This window comes from Onychomys torridus, chromosome 21 (genome assembly GCF_903995425.1).
Source record: "Onychomys torridus chromosome 21, mOncTor1.1, whole genome shotgun sequence".
NCBI classification, from domain to species: domain Eukaryota; kingdom Metazoa; phylum Chordata; class Mammalia; order Rodentia; family Cricetidae; genus Onychomys; species Onychomys torridus.
This window is the reverse complement of record NC_050463.1, coordinates 22,443,146-22,471,044: the sequence shown is the minus strand read 5'-3', so window position 1 is coordinate 22,471,044 and position 27,899 is coordinate 22,443,146. Positions and strand designations below refer to the sequence as shown.

Genomic DNA, 27,899 nt, shown 5'->3' with positions numbered 1-27,899 from the left:
ACTTACACAATTTCATCGTTCTGGAATTCGAGCTCTCCACAGGTGTCCTCAAAGTCCTCTCCTCCACCTCGGGCCGTCCCTTCAATGGTTTTATAGGGAACGATAACATTTCCTCGTGCTCCAGATGTTCTCAAAACCTTCACCTCCATGATGCCAATGCTCTCACTCACGTGAGTCACTGGTTCCTCAAATGTAAAGATGCCTGCATGGTCATCATCAAAAATGGTTACAGTTGCCGTGCAGGGTGACCCAAGACAAGCAAGGGAAGAAATATGATTGGCTTCCAGTATGCCATCTTCTGAAGCTTCAGAAGAGACTCTGACATTGCTCAGATGCACAAGGAAGTTTTCATCCTCTTCAAAGATGTCATCATCAATAATGCCGACTCTGATCTCCTTCTGGGTCTCCCCAGGTTTGAAGACCACAGTCCCTTCAGTGAATTCATAATCAGACCCAGCATTGGCTGTACCATCTTCTGTTCTGAAGTCAACTAACACAGTATTGGTCAAGTCACCCCCTCTGCGGATAATGGTGAGAGCCACAGTACCACAGTTCTCTAGACATTGGTATGTCCCTTGTTCAAAGCAGACCTTGCTGACTGGGTCATTTTCAGATCCTTCTGTGTTGACCTCATGCATGCTGACAGCCTTCCTTGCTTGGTCAGCTGCATGCCTCTTCAAAATGTTGCCAGCTCCAGTCATCAGGCGCGTAGCTTGAATCCGGTAAAATGCTCGGCTTTTTTGCTGCTGACTTAAGACTTGGTAGTTGGCTAATTCTATTAATTGTTCAATTTCTTTCTCTGGATGCTTCTGCTTAAGTTCCTTCAGAATCCTTGCCATCTCACGCCTTGCTTCCTCATCATCTTGGTCCCTCTCATCGACTTCCAAGACTAGTGCACCATCTAAGAAATTGTCAACATGAGAGTTGACCACTTTCCCATCCATTTCAATTTCAGTTTTGGAAGCTGGTCTGTCTCCTTCATGTTCAATAATCATCCCTCTCTGCTTGCCAGCCCTGTATCGCTTGTAGACATACTTGTAAAAGAGAAGCCGCCTGTCTGCTACCCAAGCGAACACAACACAGATGGGAAAGAAGAAGAATGTAAGTAACCCTTCCCAGACCTCCACAACACCAGGAGAGATGACCGACAGAATTATATAAAGCCAGGTATAGGCGAAGATGCTCCAGGCTGCTGTCACAAAGAACACACGCAAATGCTTAATCTTCCTTGTCTCTCCATCAGGGACCACGTAAACACAAAGTGCAATGATGATGAACATGTTGAAGGCAGCACTTCCCACAATGGTGCTGGGACCAAGGTCCCCCGCTGTGAAGTTATGGCCACAAACTTCAATGACTGACAGGAGAATCTCGGGAGCAGAAGATCCCAGAGCCATCAAGGTCAGGTTTGACACGGTCTCATTCCAGATCCTTACTGTAGTCTTGGAGGTCTCTCCATTGGGTTTCTTTATGGTTATTTCCTTTTCTTGAGATGTGATGACTTCTATAGAGGACATGAATCGGTCGGCAATGATAGAAACTCCGAGAAACATGTAGACCATGGCCACAAAATACACAGTTGCTCTAGCAATTTTATCCCCAAAAGATGGGTCTTGGGGCTCCCAAATGGGCAGAATCACCCCTTTCTTACAGTAATAGGAGCCAGTACATTCAGTGGTTTCATTTCCTCCTGTTTCCGACTCTGACTCCGCAGTTATATGGTCAACATGGGAAAACAAGAGAGCCACCATAGTTACCAGACGAAAGCCCATTGAAACAGTCGGAGAGAGATGTAATCGCAGCATGTTGTACAATGTGACTTCCAAATGTTCCAACCTAACAGTACAAAAAGGGGGGTGGGAGGAGGATGACAAGAAATCACATAATTAATACCTAATCATCATTAATACCTTGTTTGTATTAGTATATGTTTGGCCATCACAAAATCTCTGGGGAGTCATTATTCTAAGAATCCACCAGTGACTAAACACTCTTCTGTAAAATTTACAGTTCAATCTCTCTGTTTGTGGATTTTCTATGTATAGTCCCATTCACCAAGCAAAACACACAATTAACTTCCCCAAATGACAAGTCCCATTACAGTGCAGCTCTATTGAGCACACACCGGTGCATACTAACAGCCAACAATAAACCAAAAGCAAAACTTTTGAAACATTAAGTAATTTCTTCCTTGTTGCTAAAGTGGATTTTCTTTTAAATTTGAGTTAGTACATTATCTTTGGAAAGTATTTCATTGACAAAATCACCTTATTAAGATTCACACCTTGAAACTCAGATTCTGAAAAAAAAATCCTCTGACTACAAGGCATGTTGATTATCTTAAATTTTGGAGTACACCTTTATTGTGTTTTGTAAAATCACATCCCACTGCTCCAAGCTTCCTTGGAAACAGAAATCTTCAAGCTTGCTGGCAATCAAAATTCAAAAGTATTTGTTCTTTCGAGAGAAAATATTCCGCTGAAAATTCAGTATTCCCACATTTTAGGTACAGTTTTTACAAGCATGCTTTCATTAGAGCACCCTTTCCCCTCAATTTCAGCAAGCAGTAGATTGGTAGATTGTCAGATGACCACATGGCTTTTCACGCACAGCTCTCCACATCTGATATACAGCCTGCTCTGGAAGAAGCCAGCATTGTACAACAGGGACAGGAGATAACCAGGCCTGGACTGAGCTGTGTGGAAGAGCCTGGAAGGCTGTGGATCAGCCACAAAATGTTCCTTCTCAGTGTCAATGTCATACTTTCCATGGTCATTCCAAAATACACATTCATTCTGTAACTGGCTCAGTGACAGAAAGAAAGAAAGAAAGAAAGAAAGAAAGAAAGAAAGAAAGAAAGAAAGAAAAGAAAGAAAGAAAGAGGGGGAGAGAGACAGAGAGAGAGAAATAAATAAATAAATAAATAAATAAATAAATAAATAAATAAATAAATGCAGGAGTAGTGATTCCACCTAAATTAGCTCACGTAGCCTAACAACTGTGGCCACAAAGTATACAGATGATGAAGAGCTCTTGGCACTTAAGGAGGTGGCAACAAGTCACTGAGCAAGACAAAGAACGGTAAAAGTGAAGTTGTCAGCTGGGCCACCAAGGTCCTAAATTCACCCACTGGCTCATACAAAACTGAAACCGGTATCATCTCTGCCTCCAGGGCCTGGGATTTGGGGTAGATGCAAGAGGAGGTCTCTAACAGTCATCTGGAATGGCTCAGGGAAGGACCATTTATGACATTCACAAAGCATGGGTAGAAGTCCTAGTCAGAGAAGTCGGTGTCACCTGTGGAAACTTAAAAGTCAGATATCCTCACTGTTCCAATCCAGCTGTAAGCCACTCCCCTTTGGCCTATGTTTTCTGACCCCTGTGTGTTATGGATGGCTGGTGAAGAAAACCACAGCAAGGCCCAAGAGAACCCCTTGCCCAGCATGAGAGCAGACCCCTTGGATCCTTCTATAGCCAGGAGTCCCTTCTAGCACATAATTGATGAGAGGTTGTTTTTTGTTTGTTTGTTTGTTTGTTTTTTGTTGTTGTTGTTTTTTTTTAAACATTTCTTCCACACTGAAGAAGACCTGGCTATGACATCAGACATCTAAATCAGTCTGTCCATCTGTTTAGTCATTGCAGATCTTGTGTGGATTGCAGAATCTTTGCCTACCTACAACAAAGCGACATTCAACCAGCTAGCAAGAGGAGGGGAAGATCTAATTGCAACTTGTGGATCCACCTAGGCCACAAACATTTGTTTAATATGAATTTCACAATCACTTCTTCTTTCTGTCCTGAGGGTTCACCAGAGACTAAACCACGAATCTCCATCGTCATTCATTCATTTTCTAATGCAGAGTGAACAAAGAAATTAAAAAAAAAAACCCAAAAAACAAATACGGGCTATTCTATTAAAATGTGTCACAGTGGAGCAGAGAAGAATGAATTTAAGGACAGGCTACTTGTGTACTGATGTGTAGACACAAAAGGCATGCCTGGTTTTATATTAGGGGATCAAAGAGGAGGTAATATTTGAGCAAAGTCCAAAGGGAGGAAAGAGATCAAGCCTTGTAGATACCTATCTGAGGAGGATTCCAGCCACCTTCAAATGGTAAAGATCCTAATAATGACAATACTTTGCTCAGTGTGTCTAGAACCATAGAGATGCCAGTGGGGTGAAAGCAGTGAATCAGACAGATAGGACTCTAGAGTATGGAGGTATTGGCCTTGATAGGAATGGAAATAGATCCTCTCCAAATTACAGGCAAATTCAGCACTCCACTTTCCATACTTCTATCAGTATGAACTTCTACAAAGCCAAGAAAATATTCTCAACCTCCTTAAAATTCCTTATTGGTTTTCCCTTGCTTATTTCCCTGTGGTCAGTGACTAAATGCCTAGGGTCTGTTGAAGACCTTTTAAGATCTGATCTCTCTGAGTTCCAGGATGTAGTTTTTCCTGCTTGCTGAAAAGACAACACTGTCTTATCTCTGAGCTATTACAGACTGTTTTCTGTGCCCCAGACTAGCCATTTTTTCCTACTGAGCTTCATATTTTTAAAAGCACAGTAGCAACTCACGGACCACTTCCTAAGACTAAGACTTTCCATATATAAACACTGTTGTAAACATCATGCTAAGTTATTTATATGTATCAATTATTAATAATAGTTACAAAAACCACTTCTGTGTTACACCCTCCTAGTGTTAAGGTTTCCATGATGACCTAGGTAACTAGCACCCCTCTGGAACTTTTTGGTACCCTGACAATAGCCCTATGTTAAAATGGGCTAAATGAAGCTTAGTCAGGTTAACTCCATATGGAAAATATAACTCTATTGCAGAACGAGTTAACTGAGGCATAGGCAGGTTAGTACTTGGTGAAAGTCATACATAGTGAACTCTTGAATGAAGATTAAACCCAGATCTGGTTCAAAGAGGAATATATGTCATTATCTTCTCCTTGATAGTAGATAAAGCACTAGTTGACAACAGTTGTATTTCTGCTTGAACTAGCCCTGCAGAAAGCCCCTTGGAGTAAGGAGGACTGAATTAGCATCAGTCAGCTGGAAGGTTCCCAGCAGCCTGGATTTTCCTCCTATGGATTAGACACTGAAGCAGACCAGTGTCAAGGACAGCACAAGAGCTGGCATGTTCCTAGAGACAGCTGCCCTGCACGGCCTAGCCTTTAAGCAATTGCCTGGCAACCACTTCCTGTGTACACTGTCAGGGCAATCTCAGGTCCGCCAACAAAATGCTCTGCCTGCCATCCTTGCTGCAGCCCCTATCTGTCTGACGCTGTTCTTAGCCAGAAGGCTAAGGGATGTAGAAAGGCAGGTGGGGCTGTACGAATCCATCATCATGATCCACATCAGCAAAGACAGAGAGGAGGGGCAGTGAGGGGCTTCGGAGGTGACCTAAAAACATCACAGTGATTTTCAAAAGGGGACAGTTGCAATAATCTGTGAAATCGGCGGCGGCTACAAAACACTGATGTAACTCATTGGCAGTGATGCAGCTGGAAAGAGCTCTCTGGACTTAAGTTTCTGTCTCCATTAAATTAATACCAAATGCAAATACTCATTAGGATATGAATAGGTGTTATATAGGAGGCAGTTCCTTTCTGGTCCCTTTTGTCTTCCTCCATCCGGGGTCTTTTTCTTCATCATGTAACTACTTCTGTTTCATCCTCCTGACATACCCATTGAAGATGCTTCCATAGAAACTGAGCAGGCAGATAATCTAAGGCCACAGAAAAGCAAATATAAATCTCGTTTCCCTCCAGACTGTCTTATATTCTTGCTCAATCTACTGAATACTAGCGCAAGCGTAGGTTGGTTAGGATGGATCCAGATCAACTATAGCCAAGGGTCACTTAGAAACATCCATTCCACCATCCAAAATTGTTCTTAGTATTATGTGAAGAATATCTGGATTATTTTCTCTATATTGTCTATTTTAAGTTAAAACAAAATACCAGTATCACATACAGGTTACAGAGCTGAATGGTAGTGACTGATGATGGTAAAGCATCAACCAGGTGCAGGTAAGCCAGTCACATATAGAAAAGGAGAAGAGTTACAGGTGGAATCGACAGAAACACGAGCAAATGGATGCTCATCGAGCTGGCAAGGTAACGAGCCTCTACCGCAAAGATAAGCGGGGTACTTATTCCCTTTGGAGGCTGTAGCCAGTTTTGACTGTCAAAGAGTACCTGACCCAGAAGAAAAGAAGATGCTGGATTCCCACCAGCCCAGCTCACTAGATGGCCTAATCACATTCTGTTGACTGGCAGTTGGTGTTATTCCAAGGAACGCCTTGACTTGCTTCTTGCTTTCTTAGGGACCTGGAATTCCCTTCCATGGTGTTCTTGCTGACTGACCTCTTCAAAGCTAAGCAATTAATCTATTTCTAAGGCAACAGTAAAGCAAATGCAAACCTTTATCTACAGCGGATGCATGGACATCAGAGCTCCTCTAAATAAAGAGAGAACAGCAAAGGATGAAGGCTCTTTGGATCTTACCATTCCATCTAGGATGCTAATTACAGTACCTGGTTCCACACTCCCTCAGACCACAGCCAGACTTCAGGAAAGGACTCACTCTCCCCAGTCACTCCTGTGCATTCACACCATCACAACACACACACACACACACACACACACACACACACACACACACACATCAAATAGAGCAGGCAGTGTTTGATCTCTGCTGATGGATAATGGATAAATTGGAGGTTTTGTTTGAAAGAGGCAGGCTGTCAGAGGTCAGATGAGGGGCTCATGACGTTCTCCTTGAACTAATAAAACCAGAGTCAGAATCCTGTCTCGTGTCAGCAAACACCCACTTAAATTGCCCAGCAAAGGAAGCAACTGGGGTAAGGGTTAGGCAATGCAGTCCCCAAAAGGGGAAGAGGAAGAGAGATTTAAGATTGAAGCAAGTGCAGACATTATGGAAAAGGCACGTGTGCCTCCCACTAGTCCTTCTCTCTGTTTCTGTCCATAGCACTTACTACTTTTACATACTAAATTATTTATTCAGTGGTTCTATTTATTCTATTAGACCTAAACCTTACAGGACCAGAGATTTTTGTTTCTTCTTTTTATTTGCTTATTTTTTCATTTTACTGCCAAGGTAAAGAGCCTCTACCACAAAGAAAGAAGCGATTCTTCCCCAGGTCCCAGAGCCATGATTGGTGCACAGAAGATACACAGATCATATTTACTGGCTGAGTAAAACGATTCTCAGAGGGTCATGTGCTGATTCAGCAAATCTCTCATGCTGTATCAGAATCTGGAAATCGGGCCTGGGCACCTGCACTTAGAAATATTCACTGTGTGAAATGGATGTGCATTCAATAAGTAGAGGTCAGCTGCCGGATGAAAAGCCAACAACCAGTGTCAGCCAGAAGAGAGGAAATCAGCTGTCCAGGCTCATGGCAAAGAATCCCAAGCTGGAAAAGCCGGTAGGGTCTGGGGCCCAGGCTTCTCCCCTAGCCTGAGGTTACAGGGTGGTTTGGGGTTTTCCTATCCCACCTCTGGTTTGCTGACTCAGTCTGCTCTGTTGAGGGCATCGGACACTGTGAACATACTTATAAAGAATGCATCTATTTCCTCTCCTTTCAATATAAGTAAAAAATGTATGATCACACCTCCACCAACACTCGCCAGGCTAGACATCCCAGAAAAGGGGGAGAAAAATCAAATCTAAATATGTTACCTCTGCATGCTAACATGAACATGTGGGAAGGAAGGAGATACTGAGAAATAAATAAAGAGAGAGAGAGAGAGAGAGAGAGAGAGAGAGAGAGGGAGGGAGGGAGGGAGGGAGGGAGGGAGGAGGAAGGGGGAGGGAGGGAAGGAGGGAGGGAGGAAGAAAGAAAGGGTTCTAACAGACAACAGAGAAGGACTCAGATAAATGACAGATTGATGATCGGGGCTCCACAAGGGGTCAGTAAGGACTGACTTTAGAGTCATTACACCTGGGCTGTGTAGCCCATGTTAGGGTGGCATAAATGCACTTATGGCAATGATGGCAATAAAGGCTGAAACCGCTGGCTTAACATGCCCTACGCGCGCGCGCGCGCGCCGCGCACACACACACACACACACACACACACACACACTCCCAGTTACCTTTTCTTCATCTCCCTGAGCTTTCTGTCAATAGTGCAAGGAGGTTTGTGTTATCATTCTCATTGTACAAATTAAAAACAGTATAACACATACTTTATACTAGTCCATTGCCAAAGGTCATGCAGCCTCAGCTGCTGTAACGGGGATTTTTTTTTTTTTTTTTAAGCCAGGCACTTGGCATTATATTGCAGTGATGTTTGCTAGTTTTTTTTTTTTTTCTACAACAGGTTAATAATCCCATTGTTTGGGGACAAAGATCTCTGTATTTAGATACTCCACATAGAATAACACCTCAGGCATCCTTCTGTTCCATCTGATTACATGTACGCAGGTTGCTTTATCTCCATGTGTTCCTGGTTTTTACCCCTGTCTCCTGCCTCTCCATCTGCTGCTAAGGTGGAGTTTTGTGACTTGGGGTGGGGGTCATCAGCAAAATCATTCCAGAGACATGTGACAAACTCATGTGTTGTTACTTTGCTCGGGAGAAACCCAAAGTCTGGCAGAGAGGAAGACGAGAAAACTGATAGAGAAGAAGGAGATCGTGGGAACTGGGACAGAATTTTGTCACAACAGAGTAATACTTAATTATTAATAATTAAAACTTTCTCAAGGATCTCAACTCAGCTCACAAATTCACTGCCTTTACAGTCAGGACTAATAAAAAGAATTAATAATGAGGAGAGCAATTAAGAAAGACACCTGATGTCGACTTCAGGCAAACACACTCATGGTCAAACTTCAAAGGAAAGAATAGTCCATAAAGGAAGGAATAAGCAAAGGAGAATAAAACTCGCTAGAGCACGGCAGGAGTAACCCCAAAGGAGCGTGAGCTATGAAATAACTGCAGAAATCTAGGTCTCTTCAACTTCAGTTCGCCAAGAGTCATCTAGAAACAAGAAAAAACAGGTACCCGGGCCCCATCCTCAGACATACGGTGGGTACTATAACTGTAATGTTCCTGCTGGCACAGGCAGTTTTAAAGTTGTGTGATTTTGGTCTGTTCCTTGAAAAGACCTGGAATAAAGACCAGGTGGGAAGAAAAGGAAAAGCCCAGCTAGTGCCTGCATATCCGAGGGCAATTGTGTGCTTCCTACATCATTCCGACGACGCTAGTGTGGAAAAAAAAAATGTGTCACATGGCTTTGCCTCTGACAGACTTGACCCCTGGCAGGATTAAAATAGGAAGGCCCTTTGTGTTGGCAAAGAGGTGGAGGACCAGAGGATGAGGGAAAATAGAGCCTAAGAGGCAGTCATGGGGGAATCATCAAAGCGGTAGATGAAGGAAGGCACTGAGTAATTTGCAAAGCACCTAATTCATAAGCTTGCCTCACACTAGTTCCGCCTCTGTAAGCAGAAAAAGGCTGGGATTGCTAGACATTACAGCAACACCTGACCAGAATCAGGAAGAAAAATGGAAGTTTCCAGATGCTAACCCTAAAGGAGAAGTTGAAATATGCAAGACCATGCACCCTAGAAAGAATCTGAGTAGTGGAGAAATCTATGCTCTTTAGATTATAGGCGTTTCATGGGTCCTGCCTATTTCCCCACTCTTTACTTCAACTCCAAAGTTAATGTGACCTGTGCAGTTCATCTTCTTGCTTTCTACTGTGCCTTCTGGAACTGTGAGTTTTGGCTATATAAATTCAATTTCAGGATAAATGATACCAGAACATTTAAAATGCTTTTCTTTCTTCTTCTCCTTTTTTCAATTCATTTTTTTAATAAAGAAAATTTTGGTTAAATGTATGGAGTCTGGTGTATCTAATGTACATATCCCGTTTCATCTCCAAGTAAAATACTTTCTTAGGAGATGGACTTTATCATTGAAAGTGAGGTTTTTTGTTTTTTTGTTTTTTTGTTTTTTTTTTTTTTTTCCCTGTTTGGTACCAAGTCATGATTCATGGGAAACTCAGATGCTCCTGAGGAGGGCAGAAGTAGAAAACAAAAAGAAATATATAAAATATAGTATAGATGATACATTAAAATAAAGCGCCTACATGCTGTGTGTGGCTCTTTTGTCAATATTCCGTGCTCAGTTTTGGAAAGCTCCTGACAGAATGTTCAGGGCTTGGCTCTAAAACCATGCCCAGATCCACATGGAAGCTGTACATATGTAAGAGGGAAGTGAGCTTAAAGAGGAACTTGTCAACTCTTATTATTCAACAAAATAAATGGAGTGTCGATGGCCTCTGGGAAAATACAAATCCCTGAGCAGTTTATGAAACATACATGCTCTCTGTTACATGGGACATGCAGTGTGTGTGTGTCCTTCAAACATGTTTGTCTTGGGAAACTTGTTTAAACATCAGTAGAAGGGTTGTGTTTTTAATGTTGGGAATGATGTTGAAAGCTATTTCACTGCTGCCTTTTGTGACAGGTGAGGATCTGCCATGAAGCTAACCCTGAGAGGAGATACCAGGAAAGTTAGGAGAAAGTCAATGGAGGAAAAAAGAAAAGAAAAACAAGGCAAAACAGCTAGCCATTTAATCATTTGATTCATAACGATAATACCTTACTTCTCAAGCCTTTGCTTAAACAAGAATTATTTCATTGATGTTAATGAGTAGTGCATCACTCAAATGTCCATCCTTCCATACATACATACATCCAACAAATACTGGGTATCTGTAAGGCATCTGGTAATGTGTAATTCACTGGATCTAAAACCACAAACTAGATGAATACAATCTCTCTCCCCTCGGAATGTATGCATGCCCTCACTGAAAGACAGGCAACAGATGTTACTCTAAATTATCACCTCAAACTGTAATCATTAGCTGTGGCAAATTCTCTTTAAGAAAAACACAATCATATAGAAGTACAACCCTGGGGCCTGGATTTTAGTGAAGCTCCCTGAGGAAATACCATTTGAGTTATTTAGAAATTTGGAAAACGACAGGAAATCAGGCAAATCAAGATGCTTTAGTGCCAAGACTTCTGCTTGACCTCTTGGCATTACCCTTCCAGATAATGGCATTACTCACCGACCTACCATCATACGTGGGGCATGAGATCATGTTTGGAAAACACTGAAGACAGTTTCTCTAGTTTATATGAGAATTTCCCTCTTGGAAGTCAGAGCTATCCTGCTGCAGTTAACCACTTTCTGACACAGTGTTCTGGGGAGTTGGGAGGATGGAGAACTCACTGGTGATGAAGGACTACAAGAAACGAATACCAGATTCAGCCCCACTGATGACCTTTGGACAAGCCCTTTCTGCTCTCTTACTCTTGCCCACTCAACTGTTACAAACAGAGAATTATGAGCTGGGTGGTGGTGGCACACGCCTTTAATCCCAGCACTTGGGAGGCAGAGCCAGGTGGATCTCTGTGAGTTCGAGGCCAGCCTGAGCTACTAAGTGAGTTCCAGGAAAAGGCACAAAGCTACACAGAGAAACCCTGTCTCAAAAAACCAAAACCAAACAAACAAAAAAACCCAGAGAATTATGATAAAAATTTGGAGTTAAGACACTCTAATCCCACATTTTGGGGTAAAATGCCATTCAAAACACAGCACCTGTCCACCTCTCTGGGTCTGCTGTTTTCTGACCATCAGATAAACTACTAAATAGTAATAATAATTAAAATAAACTAAATGAACCAATTTATGGATTATATTTTTTCTTTTTCTAACTTTTATACCTAACTTCCCTGATCCAACCTTAAAGCCAAATTTCTCTCTGTAAAATTTTCTTTAAAGCTGGGCGGTGGTGGTGCACGCCTTTAATCCCAGCACTCGGGAGGCAGAGGCAGGTGGATCTCTGTGAGTCTGAGGCCAGTCTGATCTACAGAGTTCTAAGACAGGCTCCAAAGATACACAGAGAAACCCTATCTCAAAAAACAAACAAAGAAACAAACAAAAATTTCCTTTACTATTACTACTAGTATTTTTCCCAGAAAAGCCCTTTAACATTAAATAACTTCACTCTCCATTTCTCAGTAAGAAAACCCAGGCTGAAAACTGCAAAGATTTTGCAAAATCACATGCCACAAAAGTGACAGACTAGACTCTAAACAAAGCCTGTTAATTTCTAGGCCATCTTTCCCAACTCTACACCAACTGCTAAGATGTCCTGGGCTCACTGATACTGTGTTGATATCCCTCATGCTCTGTAGGTCAGGAATTGACAATCCATGGCCAATGGGCCTAACCCAGCCTGCCACCTGGTCTTATAAAGCCCATGAAATTGAAATGTTTCCCCATTTGTAGATGATTGAAAGCTGGAATAAAGAAATATTTCACATTTCAAAGGGAACTTATGAGATAGGCAGAGTCGGTGTTTATAAATAACTTCTTAAAGAAAACTGCTCTTCCGTTATGTGTGTGTTGTCCGAGTTGGCTTTCTTGTCAGAGAAATAGTATTGAATGACTATGACAGACCTCATGGTCCACAAAACCAAAAGTATTTTTTATCACTATTAAAAATAGTAATACACACAAACACATATAATATACATATATAGTAACACACACATATGTTTCAGGTCTATTAGCCTACAAATAATGACATGGAGACTTATTATGAACTATGAAAGCTTGGCCTTTAGCTTAGGCCTGCCCCCAACTAGCTCTTATAACTTAAATGAATCTGCTTCTATAATCTACGTTCTACCACAAGGCTTGTTACCTATCTTTGTACTGTGCAGTCTGCTTCCTCCAAGTCTGGCTGGCAACTCCACCTGCTTCTTTCCAGAGTCCTCTCTCTGCCCTGAAGTCCCACCTCTTAGCTAGCTGTTAGCCATTCAACTTTTTATTACACCAATCACAGCAAATACATCTTCACACAGTGTACAAATATCCCACAATATTTCCCCTCTTTGTCTAAATAAAAAGGAAAGGTTTTAACTCTAATACAGTAAACTACATACAATAATAACAATCATCAAGTAAGAATTGCATTTATAATGTCCAGTCCATTTGTGCTTGGCAATTTTGGAGAAAAGTACTGTACTATCTATCCTATCTTAGTGAGTCCAAAGTCTTATACCTAAGCCACTTTCTGTCATAACTTATAATGCCATCCTGAAAATATCTTTTTAGGCCTTAAAACATCTTTGTAGATAAACAACTTAAACTTTTATGTTTTCAACATAAAGCCTTACGTCTGTTATATAAATACATTTTTTCTGTATTTGTTAACAAGGAAAAGTTTATAACTATCTAGTCTTCAATCCATATCAGAGACCCAAGAAGGTTAAAAATGTTACCTGAGCAAACAGGAAGGGAAGAGTAAATAACTTCAAAACTATAGGAATAAAAAAAGACAGCTGGCTGCCTGGACAGTCATCCAAGGTTCCTCTGCCATGTAGGGGCATCCATCTTCAGCTTATGGGCCTAGAATACCTGACAGACTTTTTTGTGAAGCAGAAATTTTGAAGAACTGTGCTACCTTGTCTTGGCAAAGCTTGGCAGTCACCTTTTTTTGTGTGTGTCTTGCTTCTCCAGTTTGAATAAGGTACTGTCATCAGTCAAGGCAAAGGTAGTTGCTTGCTCAGTGGCTAACACTGCTACGAATGAAATACTTCTTTGATACCTGCCATCCTTTTTTGAAGTGGAATGGTGCTGCCAGGAGCAGACATATCTCACTGTCGTGAAAAGCCTTGTGTTATTAAAACATCTTACGTACCATTTCTGTAGGTCTCTGAAGCATTTGAAGACCAACTATCTATCTAAACTGTATCTCTGTTTGACCTTGAAAACATACCTAACATGACTACAAATTCTATTATTACAGATTTCTAATTACTCACCTGTATTTCTTAATTATCCTAAAGAGTGTGTAATAATAACTTTCAAGGGGTAGACATTTACATTACATAAGTACAATAACTTAAACAAGAGTAGAAACATATATAGTGTGTGTTCTAACAAAAATAAACTTAAATTTATATCATTATACAAGAATATCTTAAACAAGAGTAGAAACAAATATATAAAGCTTTTGAGGTTAATATCCTTGAGTGTACATTATGTTCCAGCTTCCCATGGCAATACTCTACATCATTTAGCACATGCATGTAACAGCCACAGTAGGAACAAGGACTCTCATTATTTATCTTTTAAGTTATGGATAAATCTTTATAGAATACTTGCATGCCAGGAACTGTAGTGCTAATATAGCCATAGGCTCATTATTGTTGTTATTACTATTATTATTGTTTTCATCCCTTCTTAATTAGATGAGGAAAGTGAGCTGAGAGAAATGCTGAAATCAAACAGACATTATAAGTGTGAGTGAATACATCTGCTGGTCTCAGAGACATGTAGGCTGAGAACACAGGGGGCCCACAGTTGAAAAGTCAACACTGCCAAACAAAAAGCAATGGCTCAGCACTCTTTCATCCCTGAAGAATCCTTGTGAGATATCTAGGCATTCCTGAGGCTGGAAAACAGCCCCATTTGGGAAGGTCTTCTATATTGTCAGAGTGGAAGAAAAGGAGACGTGACTTGGAGAGAGTGACTTCTGGGTACCACTTCCTCTGTTTTCTGTCTTAGAGCAATTTCATGTTAAGTACTTTACATTTTGTTATTCGTGGCAACAATAATCCAAACTACATGCCACCTGATGTGTTTTCCAGTGCCAAGGATGGTCTTAAACAAGAGAACTGATGAAAAAGAAGCTCTTGAAAGAACTGCATGTTCTGCGAAAGGGAGACGGAAAAGATGCATGTGGAAAGAACCCTTGAATTTGTCCAACACACACACACACACACACACACACACACACACACACACACACACTTCAGCTCCAGGGTGGTCACCATCTCCATTAGAGGAAAGGTATTTTGAAAGGGGGCAGGCATGAGACTCTTGAGAGGCAGTACCTTTCCAAACTCTCCCTGAATCCACTTTTAGTGAAGGTCTACAGAGCGAATGTCCCTTTGGGAGATGAATAAGCAATCTAATGACCTTAACCTGTTACGAGCCTTGGAGACTCTATACGAGGAAATGAACACAACCAAAGAGTGGTCCTGGGTCCTGTGTATTAATAAGGATTTTGGAGAAGCTGGAATAGTGCAAGAGAGAATGCGTTAGAGCCATAGAAGATAAAGAAACAGAATCAACCTAGAGTAGTCTCCAGGAATATCTGGTGCAGCGTCACACCTATAATCCCAGAAATCTGGAGGCAGAGGCAGGGGAGTTCAAAGCCTCCTTGGGCTCCAGAGTGAGAGCTTATCTTTAAAACCAAACAAAAAGTAAAAGAAGAAATGAGTTGACAGGTGCCCTACTCTTTCTCTTTGCCTCTGCCTTTCAAGGCTGTGCTGCAAGAGCATGTTGGAAGTGGCTTTCAAATGTAAAATGCATTTAGGCAGTGCCATAAAGTTACGATTTGCCCTAACTCTACAGCTCCTATACATGGCCCTGACTGGGAGCAGATCAGTAGCTATGGAGATGCTCATAACATTGTTCTATGGATGTCCTTGTCATCAAATGTCTGGGACAGTCTTTACATGGTTCAAAATGCCTAGGCTTATTGGCTTCCTATACTCCTTTCCTTCTTTGGGGGTGACCCCAAGTGCCCTGTCCTTGAGGAAGTCACAGGGCAAGCTTCTCTTTCCTGTTCATCTCATCCAAGCACTTCATTCTTTGGCAGTTCAGAACCTACCTTACTAACCATGGCATTTCATCTATGGGTGTTCTAGATCATGACAGGAAGCACTAAGTCCAGAGCATGGCTTTTGTACAGTCTCTTATTCACCCATGGCCAAGTCATCCAACTGTGCCATAGTCTTCATCTTTAAATTAAGGCAACGATGCTTCATTGAAAGTCACTTTTAAGCATTAAATCAGAAAAATATGTCCATATGTATAGCAACTTGTCTAGACCCTAACATGACCATTGCTCAACAAATGTGAAATACCTCCCATTTCCATGTGTGTGTTCTGAAAAGCCTAGTGCAGGGCCTTATATACACTTCGTGCTCAATGAATGCCATGGTTGGATTCATGTAAGTTGCTGAATCACTGCATTGCTATTTGACTGGATCTCACATTAGATTCAACAAAGAAGTTGTTATTTGTGACTTTTCCTGCAATGGCATGAGATCTGCAGAGTGACTACTCTGTCTTTGATTTTAAGATGGCCCCTGATGTTATCTCTTGAATGTGCAGGTGACTATTTACCTGAATTGGCATCAGGCTACTATCATCTAGGTTATCAATGGGAATGCTTCAAAATGGTACAATACAGCACCTTCAGGATCTTAAGACCACCAATTTACTCTGCAGAAAATATTTTGCCTATTTCTCAGAGGACTTAAAAAGAAAAAAAAAGCTAACTTTTCAAGAAATGATCCAAAGGTTGCTTAAGCGCAAAACCTTAGTGTGGGCATCCATGTTTGCCTGCTTCCAGATACTCAAGTTACTGATTCCTTTGTTTAAAAGTTCTGCTCCTGGGTACTGGGCTCCTTATACTTCCCATCAGAACAGTCTTCAGATGGCATTCACTGGGCATAAATCCAGTTTTAGATCCCTTTCACTTCCTCCTTGTCTTCCTGTATCCTAGGTCCTTAAGACTTTCTGCCAGTTGACTGCATAAACCATCCCAGGTTCACAAATCAACATATGCTCATGGTCTGTGAGGATTCATACAGAGTATTTCTTTGCCTGGCAAAACCTCTGTATTTTGTGAGGGATCTGTCTGACAGAATACCTTCACTCAAGTGAATGACTTTCACACCAAGGATTTCAGATCCTGTGTTGGCCAATGGATAAAAGCTTTGAACCTATGACTGTTTGTTTGTTTGTTTGTTTGTTTTAACCAGACTCAGGCAACTTGCTATAAATGATGTGTTGACCCTCAACCACAGAAAAAATTCCCTTGCCTCACCTGTCCATCAGGATATTCCCTCCCTTCTTTGAAAACTGGGCAGGAAGTGGAGTCAAAATGTTTTATTTGAATCTTCATCTACCTTGTTATACTGTGGATGAGAAGGACCAAAGAAGGATAGCTGCAAATGTGAGCATAAGGCTGCCAGGTTCAAAACAAAGTCGGCAGCAAGAGAGAGCAGCAAGGACTGTTGAATCAAGGCACTCCCTATTTGTATTCTGAGCCCCTTGGATGAAAGTGTACCAATAAGCACTTACCCTAGAAGTCTCCAAGTCGGAAAATGGGCTGTCTGAGTTGCATGTTAGAAATACTGAGAGCCTATTCCTTGCTTAGTTCAGTTTCAACATGATGCACATATACACATGAAAGGCCAGAGTCTGAGGCAAAAGAGAGAGGGAAAAGCAGAGAAAGGATAAGAGGAGGCTGGCCAGAAGGAGGGGAAAAGGGAGGGAGGGAAGAAAGGAGGGAGAGAGAGAGAACGGAAAATAATCCTCCTGCATGTAATGAGGCCCCACTGGACTAGTCCTACCTTTAAATCAAAGCCCCAAAGGTTTGCAAAAGCTGAAAGCTCACATTTCCCGAGTCTAGTCCATCCCAATGGGTCAGAAAATACCTGACATCTACTTCCACAAAATCCGAGAGACGTCTCCCAGGAGCCCACAGCATCTTGCTCCTAGGGAAAAGTGGAAAGTGCTAGTGGAGAACCTCACTGGCCTGGTTAGTCTCAGTCACCACTGAGAATTAGAGCTGGAGAGGAAGGCAGCCCGAAGGAGCAGTGGGGATTCTGGAATGTAGAGAAAGTCAGGGAGAATACTTGCCACAAGAGGGAGCAGTAGAATTTGGTCAGATGGGTAAATGTTCTTACTGGGGAAAGGGGGTGTTTAACTGTGAGTTCATAGTATCTAATCATGGAGTATGGATAGTTCTGAATGACAGCTAAGCAAAAGACTTACATCCCTCAGTGACAGAAAGTAGCACTTGGACCCCTAAATTCTTAACAAAAACAACAACGGAAAGAAGCATACACAACAGCTAAAGAACATGAAATGTGCAAGCTGATATAACATTGTCTTCTCTAAGTGTTTCTTGCTGTAGATTTAACTTCCGTTTCAGTTTGGATCTTGTTGATTTCTCCTCTTGTTTCTTTGCCGTGTTTTGCTCTCCCTCTACTAGAACACCCGGGAGAAAAGACTGGCCACACTGAATGGAAACATGAAAGGGACACACACGTGAGTCCAAAAAAAAAAAAAAAAAACACTGTGGCATCCACAATCCTGGGAGCAGAACGCTGTCTTGACATTGTGCGTCTTTTCTTTTTCTATCTATTCGCTTTTTTAGAGGAGGGATACAATTTATAGAAGCTACAGAGTTCCTCTCCTCATTTACTTTGTCAAAGAAACAGATTAAGCACTGAGAGGGAAGGAACCGTGTGCTTACTTCGCAAGATAAATAAAAGTCTATTTTTGTCTGATAAAAAAACATGTTAAATATAGCTTGCTAACAAATGCTGCAGCTCTTTTCGATGGATTTTATTGTTTCAAAACATAGTGAGCTCGAAAGAGCCAACTTCTGCAATTCCTGCACATCAGGGTATCCCTCACCTTCCTCTCCAGTTTTAATTTGGAGTTAGAGCACCCACACTGTTCTATGCTCTTCCCTCCCCCTTCATGGTCAACAGAAATTCTGTCTATCTCATAGTATAAATCCAAATTGATACTATAGAAACCATTCTAGTAACAGGAAGGTCTACAGATAGACGGGGGACATGAACCACAGCCTGACTATACCTTTAGTCCCCTACTCTCTCCCCAGCCCGGCTAAGCAGCTTTCAAGACAGAGTAGTTAAGACTGATCACCCTAGACACTTTATATCCTGTGCTACCTCTGATCAGCTCAGCAGTGAATGAATAATGGTTTATCTCAGTTCACCTTTGTTTTTTTGTTTCCTGCTCACTCTTTTTCTAGAAACTAATCATTCCTTTTTAATAAAAACACAACAGCCATTTTAAAAAGAGAACACATCAGGGCTTTCTTTGTAGGGGAGGTCTTAGTTAAAGAGTCCAGAGAGCCAAATGGAACCCTCAAAGCAGGCCAAATGTGTAGAACGAAAATGATGTAAGAAAGCCCATTGGACAGAAAGCAGTGAGTGGGTCCTTCCTCCCCCACCAGCGCACTCACAAAACCCTAAAAGATGGAGCCGGCTGTCCTTCCTCCTGCCTTCACAACCGGCTAACCTTCCAAATTAAGCAAGTTTGGCAAAACCAGAGAGCAAAATCCCAGTAACACAAGATTCGAAAGAGGAACCTAAGAACAGCCAGTCCTCTTCCGGCTTTGTGTTCTTATTGCAAATGAATGAAGAATCTAGATTCACCCTCCCTTCCTTCTGCCCCCCACAGAAGAGTTCAGCTGTGGGTGGTGGTGGTGGTGGTGGTGGTGGTGGTGGTGGTGGTGGTGGTGGTGGTGGTGGTGGTGGTGGTGGTGGTGGTGGTGGTGGTGATAGTGGTTCGTGTGTGTGTGTGTGTGTGTGTGTGTGTGTGTGTGTGTGTGTGTGTTTTAGTGGAGCATACTTTCAGAATTCCCTCCAGGTTGCCCCCCTCCCACGCCCCCCACTCCCTCCTTGAGAAATCTTCACACAGAAGGTCTAGGGGTGTAGATGTTCAGCGGCTCCTATCTGAGGTACTCAAGCAATCTCTGGAAGCAGATCTGATCAGAAATCTCCACCTCCTCAGCCTGGGGCTGGGCTCCATGACCAGGATGCCTGAACTGTCTTTAGCGCATCTGTCATTTTTTTTTGAAAAGCCTCTTCCACTACACCTCCCACTGATATCCTTTTTTCCCCCTCATTTTAGTCTTTACACCTCGAGCAGGACAAAGTTTGTGTTGTTATATTCACAACCACTAGTGGCTGAAGAGCAGAGAGCGCCTTCCAGGGTGCCAGGCTAAGGGGGGTTAAAACCAAACCTAGCACAAAAAGCATGACTTTCTGCCCATGATCATAGATAACATGCACATTGCTTGCTTAAAAAAAAAAATGCTTTGTTAAATTGGATCACTGCTGCTCTTAACTCAAGCACCCCCTCTTTATCTGGGGAGCGAAGTAGGAACTGCTAGCAAGTCATTCACCAGACACAGACAGAATCTGTGGATCTTCAGGGGGACAGGTGGGAGCTGCGGGGGGGGGGGGGGGGGCAAGGATGCAAGCACGCACATATGTTGTATTTTTTAAAGCATCTCCAGGATGGATTTGGTATCTCTGGCGGACTGTCCGGCTATCAGACCTCCTTCTTCCTCGAGAAGGAGGAGCCAAGAAGGAGATCCTTGAATCTCAGAACACTGGCCATTTCCCCAAGAGCCAGCCCAGCCTCAGTGGCAAATAATGCAGCTGTGAAGCTCCCTTTGAATCTCTGGGTAAAGACGCCAGTGTGCAGAATCCCCCAGCACAAGCCAAGGCTCAGCGCCCAAGCACGGGGAATCCTACAGCCCACTCCCCACCGCATCTCTCCCTCCTCTTTCTCTGCTACCCAGCCACACCTCCCTCCCCTCTGCAGTCCTCGGCTAGTAGCACCCTGCGCCCGCCAGGAGAGGTGGCTCACAAGTGGAGGCTTGGGGAAAGACCCCAGGGATTACCAGGAGGAAGGGTGACCAACCGTGAGAGGAGCCCAGTGGGTGGAGGTGTCTGGCTTCCCAGCTGCGCCGCTTGCTTTCCGGGTGGACTTAGCTCTTTGCGCCCTGAATCCTCCGCGCAGCCCAGCACGGTCCAGGGTGCAGCATCCCTCCCCCTATTCCGCTCCCCCCCCCCCAGCCCCCAGCAGTCTTTTCTTCTCTGGCAATCTACACAGGCAGGCGGGGACCCTCACGCCCAAAACCGCCAACAGCCTGAGCAATTTCACTCTAGGAGAAACGCGGACACCCAGAAAATGTGCAGGCGCGCGCTTGCACACACACACACACACACACACACACACACACACACACACACACACGCGAAGGAGCAATTCCGAAGCCAGCCCTTTGGCTTCAACGAAGAGAATTCGCTGCCTAGGGAACCGCAAAGAGAGCAGTTCCCTTCTTGCCGTTTTTTGTCGCTGCCTGCCGGGGACCACCAGCTCCTTACCTGGGCTGAGCCTGGTGGATGGATTCCCTCCCGGGGTCCTGCACGCCGCCGGGCGAGCGGGCGCGCTCTCTCCCTTTGGAGACAGCTCGCGATCAGGAAGAGGTCGCTCCCATCCTCGGCTGGAAGCACAAAGCCCGCGGCGGCGGCGGCGGCGGCGGCGGCGGCTCGACTCCCGAGCAGCGCCCGCTCGAGCAGCGACGGCGGCGGCAGGCAGCGGTGCGCGCGGGCGGGAGGCGGCGAGGCCGGCGGGCTGGGAGGGCCGGGGCCGGGCGGCGCGCGCGCTGCGCTCCCTCCCTCCCTCCCTCGCTCCCTCCCCTCCCTCCCGCGCACCCCGCCCGCCCGCCCGCTCGCCCGCCCGCTCGCTCGCCCGCCCGCAGCCTCGCACTGGCTCGCACGCGCCGCCGGGCCCGCCGCCTCCTGCCTCCCCGGACCCCGCGCGCCACCCGCGGGTGCCTGGCAGGAGCACCAAGCCGGGCCGGGCGGGCAGCCCTGGCAGCCACCGGGTCTCCTTTCCGTGCTCCACCAGTGAGTGGCTGGATTCGCCGGCCTCGGAGCCCCCGCAGTGCCAGTGCGTACCCGCCTTGCAAGCCAGCGCTCTCTTCCGCACCCAGACACGCGCAAACCCGCGCTGCTGCAACTTTTCTTTGGAACCTCGCTAGACGGATCCAGAGACAACCCGAGCCCCCCCCCCCCCCCCCCCACACTCCCCCACCCCAACTCGCCTACTCCTTCCTTACCCCTGAATTTGCTACTCTAGATACATCCTTCTTCCTCCACATTCTAGTCCTCTGCTAATGGAAGCTTTCTTTTAGCAAAAGGAATCTGGCGATGTATCACCTATTTTTTTTTTTTTTTTTAATCTTCACTCTGTGTTTTGCCTTCGTCTTCAGATAGGAAGAAATATGTGCTAGCTACTAGATGCTGCGTGCGGATCAAACACAGAGGAGGGCAGGGGTTTCCTAGCAGAGATCTCTGAAAGACACCAGGTGTTGCTCTCTCGCTCACACCTTGCAGCTTACGTGGGAATAAAGACCAAGAGGCCCTTTGGTGTGAACGCTGGTGCTGCTTTTAAACTACAGACAGGAGTCAAAAACTGAGCATTAAGACTGAGTCAGGAAAGACCTAATGCAGCAATCGACGAATCATTCATTGTCCTTTCCAAGAGAAGCCTTACCCTTGCCAATACATCACTTCCCCATAATTAATAAAGGAGCATTGCAGCAGGCCCTTGCTCTCACGACGGCTCATTCATCCTTACAAATCCTTAATGACTTGGCAGGATGAAAGGCGAGACCCGCTGTGGAGCTCAGTGGCGCCCAAACCTGGCTGCCCTGATGGCACACACCTGGGGATGCTGTGGCTAGAAGCTGCCCACAGACCCTGATGGGGAGTTCCAAGCTGGTGCTTTGAAAGCAACACTTGATAGTAGCCCTTGTGGTAGCTGAGTGTGATGTCAGGGGCAGCTATATGACAGGGGACAGAAGAGAGAGCTGAGACTCAGGGGGGCAGGCAAATTCAAGTCCTTCTGTAGAGCTTGCCTCTCATACTTACAGCCTAGTTCTTGCTGTCAGGCCTTAGGTAAGGAGAGATGAGGACTCCAGGAATCAGTCTGACGTCTACAACACAGCAAGGTGGGAGAAGTGGCTTTTTTTTTTTTTTTTTTTTTCCTCTTTTCTGTAAGTCTGTTAGGGACTCTTAACCCTGACTTCACCTCAGCTCTGCAGGAGAGGGTTTTTAAAATCCCACTGAGTAGGCCACGCCCCAGACTAGTGGATTTGCAGTCCGTCGGGGGTGGAACCCAGGCATCAGCGAATGGTGTTCAGGCCCCCACTTCTAGCCAATTTCACGTGCCGTGGGTGTTCACCTTAGACAGCAAGTGCGTGCGGTGTCCTTCTAGTGCTGTGGGCACTGAGCTTGGCAGAGCATGCTCCAAGCTGCACCTTGTGTCGAAATTCCCAGGTATCCTTCCTGCCTAACAACACTTTCCATTCTTCGCTGGGTCCAGGTTTTGTTTTGTCCTGGCAGCCCCACTGCTCTCCGTGCAGACTTCTGTGAGACTGCACAGACTACTGACATGTGGTACGACCCAGTAGGTCCCCATCACTCAGCTACTGTGTGTCCTCGGGTAATGATGGCTTGAGGGGCCCGGCTTTCAGAGAGAGTGAGAGGCAGCTATTTGGCTTGCACTCAAGTGAAGGGGCTGCATCTAAATGACACACAGAGAGGCTGGTGGGTAAAGACTCCACTCCAGTCACAGGAAAGAGAACACAGGCACTGAAAGAGACTGAAAGAATGCAATAGAAATGTGAGTGAACTGTATTCCTTTGGGATAGATCTTGTGGCGTGTGTGGCAAGCAGATTTGCTTCTCCAGGCTGCCTGCCGAATGCTCCACTTTTCTTGAAAGTGTAAGCACATTTGTAACATCGGGTGGCACACGAGCTGGTATTTTTAGGGTACCCAAAGTCCACCCTGTCAGCATCCAAGAAGGCATGAAAGTGGCATCTCATTTTTTTTTTTTTTATTCTTTTCTACTTGAAATTGATAAGTATATTTTGATTCCTGGAGAAAACCTACATTCAACGCTCTTTTTATCCAGAGCCATTAAGAGGCAGCCCCAAGGCCCAGCGATTTGGTACCCATTTTGATTTGGCTCCACATCTGAGCCCCTAATTTTCTTTGTCTTCCATTTCTCATTAAAGCCAACTTTATAAGGGTTCCAGCGCCCCAAGGCAATGTAAACCTTTTGCTCCCTCCCTCCTAAATGTCATACCTGGCTGGATTTTTATTGCAAGAATTATCAGGGTCTACATCACCCAGGCGAGGCTGTGGGAGACTGCGGCTGTGCTCGAGGAGGCTGTGAGGCTGGAGCTCCAGAGAGAAGAAGCGTCATACTTATGAAAGTGGAGATTTCTACCCCAGTCACAAAAGTATGTCCTAGTGGCCATCTCGAATGGTATTCTCATACATTGACAGCTGCATTTCCCCCTTCAGACTTGGGGTTTCACATATTAGTTTCCCGCTTTATCACTAACTGAAAGAACATGCATGGTACAACACTCAGGGAGCTGCCTAGGATTGTTACTGAGAGCTGATGCATCCTAAGGTTTTCATCAGTTAGTTCATAGAAAATCCTTTGCGTCCAGCCTTCAGCAAATTCAATACTGAACATGTGCAAGTGGCATGGATCGGATCTAGCTTTCTATTCGGTCTCTAGAAAGAGGAGACCAAGAGTCACACATTTAAAAAAATGGTCCATTTAGTACTGTGTTGAAACCCATAAGGATTCTTATCATGGAGAGAACGAGGACCCCACTATAGTTCCTTTGCTTTTGACCTGGATTGCCTCGGCCAGGGGTACCACTGTTCTTGCCATGGCTCGGTGTTTCATTAAGCCTTGTCGTCCCAGGCTCCTTTCTGCTGTCAGCCTTTACCACTTGCTTCATGCTGCTCTTCCTTATGCTCAGTCTCGTATAGATTTCTGCATCGGGAAAAGGTTCTACAGTACGCCAGATTATCCAGAACGGAACCCGGTAGCTAACTCTCTCTACCTAAAAAACTCAGGTGGCCACGGAGCACCTCATTTTGTCCTTTGGATTTCTCTTGTTGCTGATTGGATCCAAGGGTGTTTGCTTCAAGGATGTCTGTGTTGACATCCGGTGCTATTGGCCTTTGTCCCTGGAATCTTATCCTTGCTGTTGAACACCTTTGTGCTGTGTTTTGACTTGCTAAAATGCCGGCCTAATACTCCACCCAGCAGTGAAATGTGCTGGTGCACACAAAGCTTCCCAGAGTATGACCAGCTTTCCTGGTGGACTGGTAGTGACAGTCCTCATCCGTGTGTCCCGTCACTGAGGGATCACCCACTTCCTCTGGTGGGGCAATGACATTGTCCTAGAATTAGAGGTATTAGGGACCTGCTATTCTACATTTGAGCAACAATTCTCCAAAGTCTGGGCTTATCCAATAATTTCATTTTGCAGTTTTGCTATGTTTTGTACCAAGGAAATATCTAGTTCATATCCTCCAACTTTACCAATGGCAACTCAAAGGCAGAATCATTGTAGGGGCAGCAAAGAACAAATGTCTGTTTAAGATCCAGTGCTTAGGACTCAGAATGCCTGCACTGGACTCACAACTCTGCACTGGCCCTGTGACCATTGGAAGCATCTTGACCTGTAGAATGCCATGTCTTTGTCAGAGAATCCAGAATCATAAAATCTCCTTAAAAATGCTGTCAGAAGGATAAAATGTATTGACTATGTTTCACAGAGTTACGGATTGCAGAAGTCAGTCAACAAATGATTTTGCTCTTATTGTTGGGAATCAAGTGCTATCAATATCATATTCCCACAAATAAAAAGAAAGTAAAGAATTAGTTCCATAGCAGGGCATTTCACTAATGGTAACAATTATGCTGTGGTCCTTGTTGCACAGAATCCTATTCAGTGAGTCAACCAAGGAAAGGCAGGCTTCCCCATCAGGGAATCACTTTCCCTTTCCTTTCCTGTAACAAATTTTTAAAAAGTCACTTGCATGCTCTCATGTTGTAAGGACGCAGTATGGCTATATTTATTGATAATATTCCTTTGCTTTTAGAGCTCTGTATCAACTTGATCCATTTGTATTAAAATTGGGAGCTTCAAATAGCACCATTTTGAAACAAATCCAAATACAACTATGACTTTGTTGCTCACATTAATGTTTTCCAAGGAGACCTTATCTGCATGAAGAAAACCTCTTCATTGGTTTTCTGCAATAGTTTCTGCTGTCTCCAACATTGTCCCAAAGACTCTCCATCATCAGAGCAAGGACGAGCCCTTTGAAGTCCTCTGTATCAGGTAGCTGTTCCTTACCATTCACTTCTGAAGACTTGTCCCTGAGAGATCGATCGTACACGAACTATGTCGACAAATCTCCTTCACGACATACCATCCCTGATGCATGGCTCCTTTACCACATCTTCAGTTGCTGGCTTCTGCTGAGAATCTTCTGAGAACGGCCAGTGTTTTAGGGGTTACCCCAGTCCCAGTTTAGCAGCCTTCAAAAGTGAAAATGGCAGAGCCTTGGAGGCAAAATGGAATGAACCTCAGGATGTCTTAATTCACCACGTTATCGGTGCTGGTTTTGCTGCCAAAGGAAGTGCTTGGGTAACAAATAACAAACCAGTGTGTTCTCATCTCTTTATGAACTCAGACTCATGCTACATCATTCAAGGGCATCGTGAGTTCATGAGCAAATGAAGCTCAGTAGCTACAATCTACTCCCCCCTCCCTCAATTCTATCTGCCACAGAAAACCATGACTGTCTTTGGAATTGTTTCTGTATCTCTTAGAAGGCACAGCTAAATAAATGGTAGGCTATTTGAGGAGGCATCGAGAATATTTTCTGCCTATAATTTAATTTTATATGAGATCATTATAAATTAGTCAGAGGGGCTCCGATTACTTCTACTTTATAGATTGAAAAAGAAAATACACAGAGATTCATTTGCCTAAGTGTGACTACACATATGTCTTATCTGGTTAATTTGAAGAAAATAAACAGCTGCTGAAGGCAGGGCTGTACCATTAAGAGGCTGTTTTCTTCCTATTGAGAAGACATGCCTGGCACTGTATTTCAGGGGGTTCTCTTACTGGGAGGCATTTTGTTTTTTGTTTTAGATTGGCTTTTTGTTTTAACTGTTGGCTTACATTAAGTCAGGAATTTAGTAGACATCTATAAATGGCCCTATCCACTTTGCACAATGTTTTCTACACTGTGGCTCTATTGAATATTGATACTTAACAATATAAACATACAACCAGAAACTCCTTTTGGAAATTTGAAGGGGCATGCATGTATTTCGTGGCCTTTTTTATTTTAAGAGGCAGGAATGGATATTGTAATTTACCTTTCAAAGACCCATAAGCAGATTGGGATGTTGCATCAGGAAAGCCCAGTTTATGAGTAGATGATAGCAGTCTTGTGGAATATTAATTCCCCCTTGCAGAATCTCCAAAAGTTTTTAGTGCATGACAGATAAATTAATAGACTACTCATTACTGCAAGGGGACAGGGCTATGTGGGAATAAGGCTGATTTCACTTGTAAGGTAACAACTCTTTGGCCCTTATCCAGGATAAACTGCAACTTAATTCCAATCACTTTCTTGTCCCTGCAGTACAGATCCTGGTTAGCAACTGACATAGTCCCCATTTCGGCCCCACGGTCCTGGCTGGCCACCTGCTCTGTGGTGACAGACAGATTGTCTGTGACACTGTAGGAGCCTGAGGCACAGGGAGATGGCAATCTGACCCGGCTTCAGGCCTGAGCCTGCAAACAGACCCTCCATCAGTTACCTTAGGGATCACTGATGAGCTGTCATTTGGCCCAATTTATGAACAGCCCAAAGGCTCTCTTATTTTGTTCATTGACATGGGTTCATTGGGCAAATATTTATTAACATTAAGTGAATTTTTGTTGAATTTTCTAGAATCAAGGGATTTTTGAGCTTTCTGGTTGTATTCAAAGTCATCAAACAATTCATTAAAGGAAAAAAAAAACACTGGGAAGAACAGATTAAAAAAACAATTCATACTAGTCATTTTGATATATTTGTTCACTCAGTCCTTTGCGTGCTTTTAAAACTTATGACATTTATTGTGTGTGTGTAGACATAGGCGTGCAGGAGTGCACACGTGGAGCTCAAGGTCAAACAGCTTTTAAGAATCAGTGCTCTCCTTTACCTTGTGTGTACCAGGGATCAAACTCAGATCCTTAGTATTGGTGGTAAGCACCTTAACCCACTGAGCCATCTCGCTGGTTCCTCATCTTTC

At 44.0% G+C, this 27,899-nt stretch overlaps 1 protein-coding gene across 1 annotated transcript in view; it reads right to left on the bottom strand.

The window, feature by feature from the left end:
* Slc8a1 (solute carrier family 8 member A1) overlaps positions 1-20,714 on the bottom strand; it is a 310,778-nt gene extending 290,064 nt beyond the window's left edge. The window contains exons 1-2 of the mRNA XM_036170508.1: positions 20,618-20,714; positions 7-1,836 (exon numbers count right to left, since the gene is read on the bottom strand). Coding sequence (XP_036026401.1) covers positions 7-1,805 — 1,799 coding nt within the window. The 5' untranslated portion in view covers positions 1,806-1,836; positions 20,618-20,714. The remainder of the gene's footprint in view (positions 1-6; positions 1,837-20,617) is intronic.
* Positions 20,715-27,899: the final 7,185 nt, after the last annotated feature.